At 40.4% G+C, this 14,098-nt stretch overlaps 1 protein-coding gene across 2 annotated transcripts in view; it reads right to left on the bottom strand.

Moving 5' to 3' along the window:
- Positions 1-13,709, bottom strand: part of LOC131243111 (nicotinate-nucleotide pyrophosphorylase [carboxylating], chloroplastic) — a 47,276-nt gene extending 33,567 nt beyond the window's left edge. Inside the window, exons 1-6 of one of the 2 annotated variants that reach the window (XM_058242211.1) lie at positions 13,522-13,709; positions 13,255-13,397; positions 9,925-10,058; positions 9,764-9,827; positions 9,554-9,636; positions 5-88 (exon numbers count right to left, since the gene is read on the bottom strand). In XM_058242211.1, the coding sequence (XP_058098194.1) occupies positions 5-88; positions 9,554-9,636; positions 9,764-9,827; positions 9,925-10,058; positions 13,255-13,397; positions 13,522-13,649 (636 nt within the window). In that variant the 5' untranslated portion in view covers positions 13,650-13,709. The remainder of the gene's footprint in view (positions 1-4; positions 89-9,553; positions 9,637-9,763; positions 9,828-9,924; positions 10,059-13,254; positions 13,398-13,521) is intronic. The other variant, XM_058242210.1, reaches the window with a different exon arrangement.
- Positions 13,710-14,098: the final 389 nt, after the last annotated feature.

Here is a 14,098-nt window from a genome sequence, read left to right as displayed (position 1 = left end):
ACACTGCCCACTTATCCACCAAACGTAAACATGGAGCAGTTTTCCTTGTCTCTAAAATGCATGCTGGACGGGCAGCATCTGCCATGGCCTGCAAAATGAGAATGCGGACATTCATAAAAGTCGAGGGGAAAAAACATGTTAGAACATGGAAAGAGTAAGTGCTAACAAAACCTGTGGATGCAATTGCAAAATATTCAAGCAGATGCTCTACACCAGGAGAATTTTCTTATTAGTAATTTATGAAGAAAACTTGGCCAGAGTTCCACATTCTACATAGACATGTACAATTTTATGATAGTGCCAGCCTGATTTTTCGGCCAAGGCCACAATCAGCAGGGTGTCTTTTAAAAAATAAAAATAAAAAAAAAAAACATTTTCCCTTTAATCTGTCCTGGTTACATCCTCTACCCTCATACTTTCATTCCGAAAGCATTGACCATTTCTAGCTCCCCAGATAGCCCAAAAAAGCCCCCATCAAAATCAATCTCCACTTAGCTTTTTCCATTTTACCCACTCCTTCAGGCCAAGCCCAAGATTAAATTAGTAGCAATGAAGTTTTCCAGTCAAGCATTAGCATGGTCAGACAATCTCCAAACCAAATGAATTCGTCAAAGCAAGGAGAAAGTAAATTCTTGAAAAAAGATGAAAAAGAAATTAAAGCAGATGTTTCTGCCCACGACCTATGCTCGTGACGTCCACCAAAGATGTTACAATCTACGTCGAGGGACTAAATTGGTGAATGAATACACCCAGGAATTCCATACCTTTATCGTAAATATAAAGACCAAAAGATTTCAGGATATCTTAATGGTCTTAACCCTGACATAAGAAATGAATTGGCTTTCAAATATGTACTAAGATGTCCAATGACAAAAACTTGCATTAAAAGCTGAGATAATTAATTGGGAACTTGGAAGATGATTTGGTGCCCCATGAGGATCGTCATCAATGATGGGCAGCATATTGATTTCCCACATAAGCAACCACAAGGCCTCCCATTGGTCAAGGGATGATGAACCAACATCCAACAATGAAGCCAAACCATAAGTGGTTATGGATGAGAGGTAATGTGTGGAAAGCCAAAACATCACTCTATTCAATGTCATGAACATCAATCCACAGTTATAAGTGAATTCGGCAGAGGAAAGAGAATGTGTTGAAGACACTCTCGACCGTATGAAAGCTGGGGATGACATAGAATGTGAAGAACATTCATATGAGGATGGAACACATGTTGGGGAAGAAGTAGTAGACATGCATGGTTATAAGGGTGAGACATTGGTTCTCCAACAGACTATGCTATCGGCACCTTGATGATTGATGAAGGGGCGACAAACAATATCTTCCATACCACCTACACTTCTAGTGGGAAAATATGCATGATTTCAGTAGATATGAAGAGCAGTGAGAACATTGTCTCACAAGAAATGGTGGATAACTCAAAAAATACAAGCAACCACGTTCATACCAAATTCGTTGGTTCTAGAAATGTGAATAAGTTTTTGTTAACTCCAGGTGCTTAGTTTCCTTCTCTATTAGATCTAAGTATAAGGATAAGTTGTCATATGACGTGTTCCCCATGGATGCATGCCATATTTTATTGGAGAGACCATAGTTGTGGGACCAAGATACAGTGCACATGACTCAGACTAACACATTCTTTCATCAAGAATGGAACTCCCAACTAGACTTCCTCCTATGAGGAGCATTTAGCATCGCACTAATTTGGCCCCAAGCTCAAACCTATCAAATCTTAAGCACAACAAAATGAGTCCAGATGAACATGTCGAGCTCTACCAACAGGTCACTAAGTTGTTAATTCAGGAAAGCATGTCACACTGTATTGTTCCAGTATCATTTACTCCTAAGAAAGATGGATCTTGAAAGATGTACATGGACAGTCATGCCATCAACCGAACAACTATCAAGTACTGGTTTCTTATTCCACGATTTGAAGATATGCTGGACCTGTTGTACACAGTGTTTTGAGTATCGATAGTTTCGTATCGATGATCAGCAATACAAAATTGCCCGGAAGTGTTACCACTTTTGGGTACCAATCGATATTTTGTCAAAAATCACAATGTGTTGTGGAAATATTGACACATTAAGATATTTTCATTATATCGCCATTATATTCTTCCTAGTATTGGCGAATCATCAACAAGCATTGTCGATGCATTCTGGTCGACACCCCCCTTTCAACCAACCCTTGTTATTTTTTAGAGGGAAAAGGCGTTTTGGTGTGGAAATCGAGATCGCAAAGCGAGTGGGGTCGATTTGCAAACAGTGAGATTTTTTTAGTTTTAATCTTTTTTTGGTTTTCTTTTTTCTTTTTGTAAATCATACGACATAAATGGATATCATAGTATGGACTGATTGGATATAGTTGCATACTTCTGTCAGACAATGCATAGTTTACGACCCTATACAAAGGAAACTTATTATGTGCACTTGTATTTTGTGATCTTTTGATTTCTAAGTATGTAATGATGCCTTTTTTAACACCCTTTGAAGTTTCATTGAAAAAATTGACCAATTTTGCAATGTTTCCCTAAAACAGAGACATATTATGCGATACATCCGATATTTCCCATGTGATACCCGGTATGTTTTTGTATCCAAAGGATGCAATATACTCTTCAATACTGAAAGTGAAAGCATTGCGTAGGAGCACGTCTCTAATATCAAAGCCACTTATCAAGTGAACTTGACAGATTTTTATTTTTTATTTTTTGAAAGACAACAAATTTATCAAAACAAGTGCTGAGATGGCGTAAAGACTTACAATCCATTAAAAAAATACTCCAATCTCTTAAAGCATCTATACAAGAAATCCACCCCCACCAAACAAAACTTTACCCTATGCACCACTTAAGACACCGATGTGCTTAAGTTATTGAAACATTTTCCTTTTCCTTTCCCCACAAATGTTCCATGGCCAGCCAGCAACGATAGCCTCCACCTGATATCGAAGCCACTTATTAGGTGAACCTGACAGTTTAGATGCTATTTCTTAAACTTACTTTATTTTTTAGAAAGACAACAGATTTTATCAAAATGAACGTCGAGATGGCACAAAGACTTGCAACCATGGTATTCAAAATCGGTTACGTAATGGCCGTTACGTAACGGTAACGGTCATAACTGTTACACGTTATAGGGTCGAAACGGCCGTAACGGCTGTTACAGAAAAAAGGGCTGTAACAGCCCCGTAACAGCCCGTAACAGTCCCATAACAGTCTAGTAACAACAATTTTCAAAAAAAATAAAAAAAAACGGCCATAACAGCCGATACGAGGCTGTAACAGCCGTTACGGCCCGTATCATAACGGTAACGGTGGTGGCCATTACGGCCAATGTTACCGTTTTGGAACACCTTGCTTGCAACCCACTCAAAAGAAGAAGAAAAATTACAATCTTTTAAAGCATCTATACAAGATATCCAGATGCAATTTCCATCACCCAATGGAAAGGACACACCTACCTTGAATTTTGGCACCACCATGGACCGCCTTCCACAAGCTTGAACGCCCGATAGAGAGAAGACTCCCCAATCCACCATCCCCCCTCTTGCACCCCATACTTGCTGACAATCGTCTCTCTCCAAAGCCTTCCTTCTTCTGTGTCGAAACTCCACATCCATTACCCAAGGAGAACCTAATTCATCACTTTGAAGTTGATGGGGACATCCCGCGCACGCCATCCACACGTGCATGCACACCACCCCCCCACCGCTCGTACGCCAGAAGAAGGACGGCCCCACCGTTGATCTGAATTGATGACGACGTCCAAGGAGGGCCTCCTAGCTAGAAGATGGAGTTTTGATTCAAAAGAGTGGGCCCGTTGATCAAGAAAAGCCCATCATGGGATTTCATGATCGTGGCCCACTAGTCAGATTGATTTTATATTTTAGGTTTTGCTTATTAATGTTATTTAGAAGATCATGGACGCTTTAGATTTATTTGATTAGTTTTTTTTTGGTTTACTTCATCGGCAAGTAATAGGTTGTGCACATGGCGCGAGTTTTGTGGTATAGGGTTTTCTTATAAATAAGCACCCCTTGTAGCTTTTTTCATTCATTAAAGATTAATAAAAATTCTGCGTTTTCCTACTCTTTGAGTTGTGAAGCCTAATTGGGTGTGAAGCCCTCCCTTCATCGAAGGATTAACTACCGTGGTGCGAAGCCACATCGATCTCGATTCGCCCCCATCCATCGCCATCTCTACTACCCATCTTCTACCATCCCTTCTTCTCATCTCACCCCATCATCTACACTTCGAATCAATCATCTATTGCAGCAATTCTCCTCCCCACATCAGAATTTCAGAATCTGGCCCTACAGGAGGGCTAAAACTTCGGCGGAGCACCACGCACAAACCGTACATCGGATCGAGCTGATATTTTGAGGTTTTGGAGTCCATCCCTGGCTGACCAGGGCCAAGGTGGCCTTTTTCTGAATAGTAGGCCCCAGACACATGCGGCCGTGATCACACACACGTGCGTCTGGGCCATTGTTGTTGTCCACGCGTGCAGTACTTCTCTGGTTCGTCTCTCTCCTCGCTTTCACTCCGTTTTCACCCAAAATTCCTAAACCTAACCCTAAATTACTCAAATCTCCAATTTTATGCTCCTTTTCTCACTCTAGGGTTCCCTAAATTGAAATTTCTGAATCCCTTGGATTAAGGACTGATTATTATGCATGTGTGGATGATTATTTCTTATCTTTGAGTATCGTTTGGTTCATAATTTTTATTGATCCAGCTCTTATCATGTGTAGGCCTGAACTCGCATAGATTCCCCTTAGTTGAATGTTTGGACTTTCATGTGGGATATGAAATTTGTGTAATTGTTTATGAACTAACGTGATCTTAAGCCTAAAATCTTGCACATCATATCTGAATTTCATGTCCTACATCAGAAGTCCTTAACTCCTGTCCCTCCCTTTAACAAGGGGTTGCACACCCCTTTCCAATCCAAGAGGTGGAATTCATGCTTCCCTTCTACATCATTCCACAAGAAGTCCCTTCTAAGTCTCTTTAATTATTCAAAACCAACTTCAGGCACCGAAATAGAGACGTGATTAGATAGCATGTTGGCGAAAGCAGCTTTGATGAGTGTAATTCTTCCTCCAACGGATAAATGTTTGACTCTTCCATCTTGATAACTTCCTCTCCACCCTCTTTATTACCTTATCCCACAAGTGCTTAGCCGGGCTTACCAACGCACAAAGGGAAACCAAGATACATGGTTAGAAAAGAACCCACACCTTACACAAACACAACAACAAATCTCAACATCTTTTCTTCAGTCATCTGAATGCTCACATTTCACTCTTTTGATGTGTTCACATTTAGGCCTGAAACCACTTCAAAGCACCACACACTCCGACACAAGTTACCCACTACACCTTCATCAGCATTGCAGAAGAGGATATTCTTGTCTACAAATTGAAGGTGAGAGATTTAAACAGTTGCATTTGCCACCTTGAAACCTTGGATAACACCTCTTGCCCTTTATTTAGAATCTTGTTGAGAGCCTCGACCACCACCAAGAATGAGAATAGGGAAAGAAGATCGCCCTATCTAATACCTCTTAAGGCTTTAAAGAAGCCCTTTGGAGATCCATTGACCAAAATGGAGAAATACATTGACCAAATACATTCTTGCATTAAAAAGAGGTGGGGACACCCTATGTCTTCAAAAAAAAAAAAAAAAAGAATACATTCTTGCATCCATCCTCTCCATCTCCTACCAATGCCCAACCTAGCCAACACATTATCCAAAAATTCCCATTCTACATTATCATAAGTAATAAGAGTTTTTTTTTTTTTTTCCTTATCTACCAAAAAAAAGTCTTTTCTATATCCAGCTTGCACACTATGCCTCTTCCGCCTTCATTGTGCCTGGGATTGGCACACTCGTGGGCCATTAGAGTGTTATCCAAAATATGTCCAGCCACCACAAACACACCTTGATTTTCAGATATGACGCTCAAAAGGGTCGCCTGGAATCTCATGGTTAATACTTTAGCCAAAATTTATAAGGGCATCCAATTAGACCTACTGGCCTGAAATCCTCCAGCCTTTCTACACCTTTGATTATCAGGATAAGGGCAACGAACGACACACCTAATTTCAAGGATAGCTTGCACCTATCGAAGAATTTCGAAATGAAATTGACCACTTCCATTTTCACAAAGTTCCAGAAAACTTGAAAGAAGGCAATAAGAAATACGGATGTCCTGGAGCTTTATCCCTCCTTAAGGAATCCACCATGACTTTGATTTCTTCCTTGTTGAAAGGTTTCTCAAGTATCTCCAATTCTACATTGGATATATGGTTCAAGGCCAAATTGTCCAAATGAGGGCATTTCCACCCTCCAGAAGAGAGCAAATTACTGAAAGACTTCATAATAGAATCACAAACTTGCTCCTTTCCTTCGATTCTTTGTTGACGATCATATGGATCTCCCTTAGGATGCCATCAATTTGGCTTCCCAGTTCCTAAGGACCTCTGTCTCAACACATTTAATTGCCTATCCAACTAAAGCAGCTCAAACCTGAAAGGCTTCGAGCCCTAATTCTCCTCCCCCTCCATGTCTAGTAGAATGGGGCAATGGTCAGATATAGATCTCTGTTGCTTCTTACAGCAATGCTACTATTGGTGAAAATGTTGTGCACTTAAGGAAAGTAAAACCCATCAAATAATTGTAAGCACGACATCAGATGGGGGTACATCTAATCCAAAGGACTAGAGAAAAATTGTGAACTACTTTTTTTTTTTCTATGTACAAGTATAATTCTTTTTTTTTTTTTTTGAAAGGGATGTATAATAGAAATTTATCAAGAATGGGAAAAAAGAGTACAAAAGTGGGTAGTGGCTACTACACTACCGCCAGAACACTACCATTAGAGGCCCTCCTCTAACCCAAATAGCCCAAAATTGTGAACTCATTACCATATCATCCAATACACACAAGCCTGTGTACATGCATACATAGATACGTATGTACATAATTACATTCATATATACATATATATACAGCTTTGTTACGCCCACATGTGTGCCAAGGCATACTGATGGGGACATCCCGCGCACGTCGTCCACACGTGCACCCCCTCCCCCCCACCCCCCCCCACACACACACACTCATACGCCAGAAGGAGGGCCCCACCGTCGATCTGGATCGATAACGACGTCCAGGGAGGGCCTCCTAGCTAGAAGATAAAGTTTTGATTCAAATGAGTGGGCCCGTTAGTTAAGAAAAGCCCATCATGGGATCTCATGATCGTGACCCACTAGTCGGATTGATTTCATATTTTAGGTTTTGCTTATTGTTATTATTTAGAACATCATAAACGCTTTAGATTTCTTTGTTTGGTTTTTATTTTAGTTTACTTCATCGCCAAGTAATAGGTTGCGCACATGGCGCGAGTTTTTGGGTATAGGGTTTTCCTATAAATAGGCACCCCTTGTAGCTCTTTTGATTCATTGAATATTAATAAAAATTCTGCGTTTTCCTACTCTCTGAGTTGTGAAGCCTTTGGGCGCAAAGCCCTCCCTTCATCGAAGGGTTAACTACCGTGCTGCGAAGCCACATTTATCCCGATTCGCCCCCATCCATCGCCATCTCTACTCCCATCTTCTACCATCCCTTCCTCTCATCTCACCCCATCATCTACACTTCGAATCAATCATCTATTGCAGCAATTTTCCTCCCCACATCAGAATTTCAGAATCTGGCCCTACAGGAGGGCTGAAACTTTGGCGGAGCACCACGCACAAACCGTACATCGGATCGAGCTGAGATTTGGGGGTTTTGGAGTCCATCCCTGGCCGACCAGAGCCAAGGTGGCCTTTTTTTGAATAGTGGGCCTCACACACGTGCGGCAGTGACCACATGCACGTGCGTCTGGGCCATTGTTGTTGTCCGCGTGTGCGGTACTTCTCTGGTTCGTCTCTCTCCTCTCTTTCATTCCGCTTTCACCCAAAATCCCTAAATCTAACCCTAAATTACTCAAATCTCCAATTGTATGCTCCTTTTCTCACTCTAGGGTTCCCCAAATTGGAATTTCTGAATAACTTGGATTAGGGACTGATTATTATGCATGTGGGGATGATTATTTCTTATCTTTGAGTATCGCTTGGTTCATAATTTTTATTGATCCAGCTCTTATCATGTGTAGGCCTGGACTCGCATAGATTCCCCTTAATTGAATGTTTGGACTTTAATGTGGGATATGAAATTTATGTAATTGTTTATGAACTAACGTGATCTTAAGCCTAAAATCTTGCACATCCTATCTGAATTTCATGTCCTACATCACATACCAATTACACACTATCAAAGGTGGCCAGCATGGCAAACATGTGAAAAATATTCAACTTGTCCATTATGTGGGTCCAACCATGTAGATGTTCAGCCCCAAAATTAAAGTTGGTCCACTCAGCAAGTAGGCCGCAATGTTAGAAACAGGTGGACAGGTTAGAAAACTTGGCCAAGTCTTTTTCAGCCATACATTTGTTTTGTAAACTGTGGCTCGACCATTGGACCGGCCTGATTCCTGGGACAATGCATCTACATAGCAGTATACCTCTGATGGATGGAATGGATCTCATGCCTATATGCAATGCTAGAAGCCTAGAATATCTATTGCATCCATATGAGCTTCCTCATATACGCAAGTGGGCTTAGCAAAGCTCATACATAGACGTATATATATGTATGCATGCATGTAGCATAGCCTTGTCACCAGCTATCTAAGGTCAGCTTTATGATTCCACTCATAATTGCTAGTCATAAGTTCAATGACTAGCTTTACAAATCCTATTCAACTGAATCCAATCATAATTGCTAGGCAAAAGTTCAATGACCAGCTTTACAAATCCCATGAAACCTTTTTTCATGAATACATAACTAGTTTGCATCATACTATGGTGCAAAATATGAGATGGCACTTGGCCTTAACTGCTCTCCATGGGCCATAGAACTAAAATAACACTTGTCAAACAATTGTAAGCATCCAATCAATGGTTTGCAAAATGGATGGCCCAAATAAGTTATAATGGAAAAAGGTTGGACAAACAAACTAGATAGTCCAACCAGGAGACACCCTGTCGATTGCATGTGTCCCAAGAAGCACTTGGATCTAATGATCCTAGCCATTGAGGAGTCTCGGAAAACAGAGTTATAACAAAGAGGTCATTCTAGCATGGCTAAAATCTTTTTTATCAAAAAAAAAAAGCATGGCTAAAATGCTCTGACATTGTGATTTTGGCACAATGGTCCATGAAGAGTAGGCTTTGGTCTGGATGATTTGGACAGTCCCCAGATCAAATCTTAGCACTCTCCAAGTGTCCAATACAATTCATTTGAACCATAAATATAATATGGTGCAAACTAGCAATAGAATAATTACCTACATAGCAAATCCACCACTGAAACGCATTGTACCCATACCCATAGCATAAGCTATTTTCATCGAAGAAATTCAGGTCAAGATGGCAGCAAATTATCTTTGAGCTCCCATTAAAGATGCATGAGATTCATACCTTGGTGAGTGTTGCTATTCCACTCATTCTTTGCATAAAATTAAGCACCACCCTTTCTGCCACGACAATCTTGTGTGCACATCCTTCAGATTATCGACAAAAGCAAAAAAGATGAAGAAGAAACATATCAGCAGACAGTCCTTCAAATGATACTAGTAAAGCAAAAAAGGATGATAAGGGGGGAAAAAAATCCTATTCCTAGATCCTTACCATAAACTCTGCCAAACTGCATGCCCTTGCAAATGTAGCTTCCATCATTTTGAGACCACTCAACCTATCCAAAAAATTACACAGCAAAGACTCTCATTTAAGATGCCCAGGAAGAACTTTCCAGCATCCAGAATAATCCAGCACAAAAGTTCTAGTTCTACCTTCAAAGATGGATCAACCTCATTAAATATCATCTCCGCAAGAGCAATTCCAGCAATGACACCGTTCTCCTTTGCTAGGAAATGTGCTTCGACTTCAACGTCATCTGGAATAGTGGCCATACAGGTGACATCCCCTGGAATTAAGAAAAGGTCCATATTGTAATCAGGCAACAGTAATCGTCATCTACAATCTTCTACGCCTTATCCCAACTAATTGGGGTGGACTCATGATCAAACTGATGTGGCTTGATAAAAAAGATTGTTTGAACTATACTGGTAGAGTAATGAAGAAACCAATTGTGTGGTCAGTAACCGGGGGGGCACTGTGTGACTCGTTTGATTTGGCCAAAATCAGACAATTCGAAACTGTTTTAGGCCTTTTTAAGGTTCTAGAAAAACACTCTTTTTGGTATTTAATCCCAAGGAGAGTCACATTTAGCAATCGAGATTTAAAATCTTGTTAGTTGGATACAACTTACTAAAAAAAAACTACCAAATGGTCAATATTTTCCATATCATTATTGACAAGATGTATCACACCCTTGGGATATGGAAACATATCAATTATCGCATGGGAAATATTGGATGTATCGCGTAATGTATCGATGTTTTTGGAAAACATGGGGAAACATTGAGAAATTGGTCAAATTTTTCGATGAAATTTCGGGATCTGTTAAAAAATACATCAATACACACTTGGAAATCAAAAGATCACATAAAACAAGTGCACATATTAGGTTTCCTTTGTATAGGCCAGTAGGGTCCTAATCTATACATTGTCTAACTGAAGTGATGCAATTATATTCAAAATTAATTCATATAATTTATAAATCATAGAAGATATATATGGAAACACAACGAATTTATTATTTTTAAAATTTGAACATGTGGTGTACAATTAATTTTTTGAGAGAGTGTGTGGTGTTCAAGTAATTGAAATTAAATTATCCAAATTATGTCTCATAACCCAAAAATTAGATTTATTTCCCCGTCCAAATGAGATTGGTAGACATTTATTGGACAATTAAGAATGAAAAAAATACAATGGTCCTGTTTCAACAAACAACTATCCACAAATCAACGGTTAGGATCATTCAAACAATCTGAAAAAATCAAGGGACATCAAATACGGGATGGGCCTGTTTCAACAAATTCGTTTGCCAACTCATTTTAGGGCATGGGCCTAAAAATGAAGCAGATCCAAATCTTAGGCGGACCACACCACAAGAACAGTGGCAATTGAATGAAATAATAATAATTACGGGACACCCTTGATTTTTTATAGGGCCCACCTTGATGTGTATGTGAGATCTACTCCAACCATTAGATATGTAATCTCACGTTAGGCCCAGGCCAAAAAATAAGGCCGACCTGTGATTCAGGTGGGCCACACCAAAGGAAACGGTTTGGAGAGAGACGTTCACCCTTGATTTTTACAGGGCCCACCGTGAGGATTATATGAAATCCACTCCAACCATTAGATGCCAAGCAAACATGGGGCCCAAAAAATCAATCCCAAACATGATTCACATGTGCCACACCAAGGGAAACAGTTTGGAGGGTGAGAGTTGCCCTGTGCATTGTTTCCAATCTTATGGTTCACCTGAATGAAGGATGGGGCTGATTTTTTGACCCTGGGCCTAACGTTGGGTGACCCACCTAGTGGTCAGGGTGGATTTCCAATAAGCATCACGATGGGCCCACCTTTTCAATACAATGGATGAATGACCATCCCACCACACTAGTGCCCTTTTTAGGTGTGGATTTAGTTAGGTAGTGACCATGGGCCCACCTCAATGCGTGTTGTATATCCATGCCATCCATCCGTTTTGCTAACTCATTTTAGGGCATGGGCCCAAAAATTATGCAAATCCAAGTCTAAGTTGGACCACACCACAGGAAACAGTGATGATTGACCATTAAAAACTTTTGGTGGGCCATAAGTTTGGGATCAAGCTGATATTTGTGTTTTCCCTTCATCGAGGTCTATGTGACATCATCAACAAGTTGGATGACAAATATAAAAACAACAAGAGGCTCCAATCCAGTAATCCAACCAGGAAACACAGATACAAACCCAAAAAGCAACAACAAGACCACTATCCCCATTATTAACTCTAATCAATAATTCAGTATCCGCCCACTAGGGCTCCATTCACAAATGGTGTCCTCATAGGAGCACCTCCTGAATTCCGGTCTCGGGCGCGCACAGTCTGCAATCATTGAAGCAATGCTGAGCTTACTTAATTCAATCGACTTACGTTTGTTTTGAAATTTTTGTTATTTCTCTTCCACCACAAAGCCCACAACAACCATAAGGGAGCATCCTCAACACGCTACATCTTATCTGTTCAAACGGACCACTCTCTAATCAGCTCAGGTGAGAACCACCGGGAAAGCCAATCAACACCAAAGAGGTTGAAGAAATCATCCCTAGCTATGTCTGAGTGGAGAAACACGCGGTTCACACTTTCTTCATTATCGGCACATGGTATATAAGTGGGATCTTAAACTAATCCCTTTTCAAAATGCATGTTAGGATTCCTGCCAACAATCTTTGGATGGTTGGACAGTTGTGCAGTATATTTCCCTTAGCATTTAGATTAGGGTGCATTTGGTTGCACCAAATATCATGATATTTCATGATGAATCAATCTAATTTGGTTCAAAATTTTATGATATTTCATGAAATTCAGAGCAACCAAACACAACCTTTGCAAAAAAATAAATCAATCAAATCAAATCAAAACTAAAACTGTATATAAATACGAGAGATGCTCACATCCTACCAATTGGGCCACTAATTTACCATCCAAAGGACAGATATTTTTAATCCTATGATATGTTTGTGTGACATCCACCCCATCCAAGAGTCTGGCCCCACTATGAGAATCAGCTTATACAAAAATCATCCCAATCCACCCATTTGATGGCATCCATTGATTTCTATGGGGTGGCCCACCTAATGAGTGGAATGAGTTGATTCTTAAACTAGGTGATCCAATGGTTGGGCCAACCCATTGGAGGGATTGGATTTAACACAAAAATGGAAGGTTGGAACCTATCCACTAGTCGGATTGTAACTTATCGTCCAACCGGTTGAATGCAAGCATTTCTCTATAAACACACAGCGACTCCATCTTACTACCTATTCATATTTCAAGCATTCTAGACACTTCAGTTATGATAACCACAATCGAGAAATAATCATACAGATCAAATTCTCGAAATCAAGAATCTAGAAATAGACACTGAAAGGGAATTCCTTAAATAATCCACCACAAGAAAAATGAATAAATGATTTTTGAGTGGGACCCGACCGAACCGAACCTCGATGGCCGGCATCTTCAGCAAGGGCGAGGGCAATGACGGCCTTGAGATCGTAGGTGGGGTGGGAAGGAGGCTTTATGGACATGGCCTCAACGGGGATTTTAGGGTTTAAGGTGCCTGTTGCGGACATTGAGATAATTCTCCTGAAAATCCCAACCAAAGTAAGTAAAATAAGAGCTTGCAGAGGAAAAGAAGAACAAGAAGAAGAAAGGAAATCGATATCTCGGATTTGAATGTTTCTGTAGAGACGGAAATGAAAAATCGAACCGAGGAGATTGAAATGACGGAAACGGAGAAGCCCGAGCGAAGGGCTGAAATGGAGAGAGGGAGGTTGAACTCCCAAGCATCGTCGCTTGCCTTTTGTTTCTGCTGCTGACTGTAGTCTGTAGTAGCATTTAAATGGAAAACGCTTTAGTCACTAGAGCAACGTACCGACCGGTAAACGACCCAACGTGAATGAAGTCCCAACTGTCCATTTTCGTACTTGATTCCTATAAATCGGACTATCCTCGGTCCCCACCATGACCTAGCCGGAAGCGGATTGGCTGTTGCACCACACAGCACCGATCTAGCTGATATGTTGACGTCACCAAGTTATGTGGGTCCCATCATTAGGTATTTGTTATATCCCAACCGTCCTTCCATGTGGCGAGCTCATCGTAATGCTTGAGGCAAAAATAATATAAATCCAAAGATTAAGTAGACCACATTGCAAAAAACAGTGGAGTATTGAGCGTCTAGCATTGAGACTCTCCCGAGCTCATAGAAGTTTTGGATCAATATGATATTTGTTTTTTTCTCTTCATCAAGGTTTGTATGACATAATAAACAGATTGGACGGAAA

Source organism: Magnolia sinica, chromosome 4, assembly GCF_029962835.1.
Source record: "Magnolia sinica isolate HGM2019 chromosome 4, MsV1, whole genome shotgun sequence".
NCBI classification, from domain to species: Eukaryota; Viridiplantae; Streptophyta; class Magnoliopsida; order Magnoliales; family Magnoliaceae; genus Magnolia; species Magnolia sinica.
This window is presented reverse-complemented; position numbering and strand designations above follow the sequence as displayed.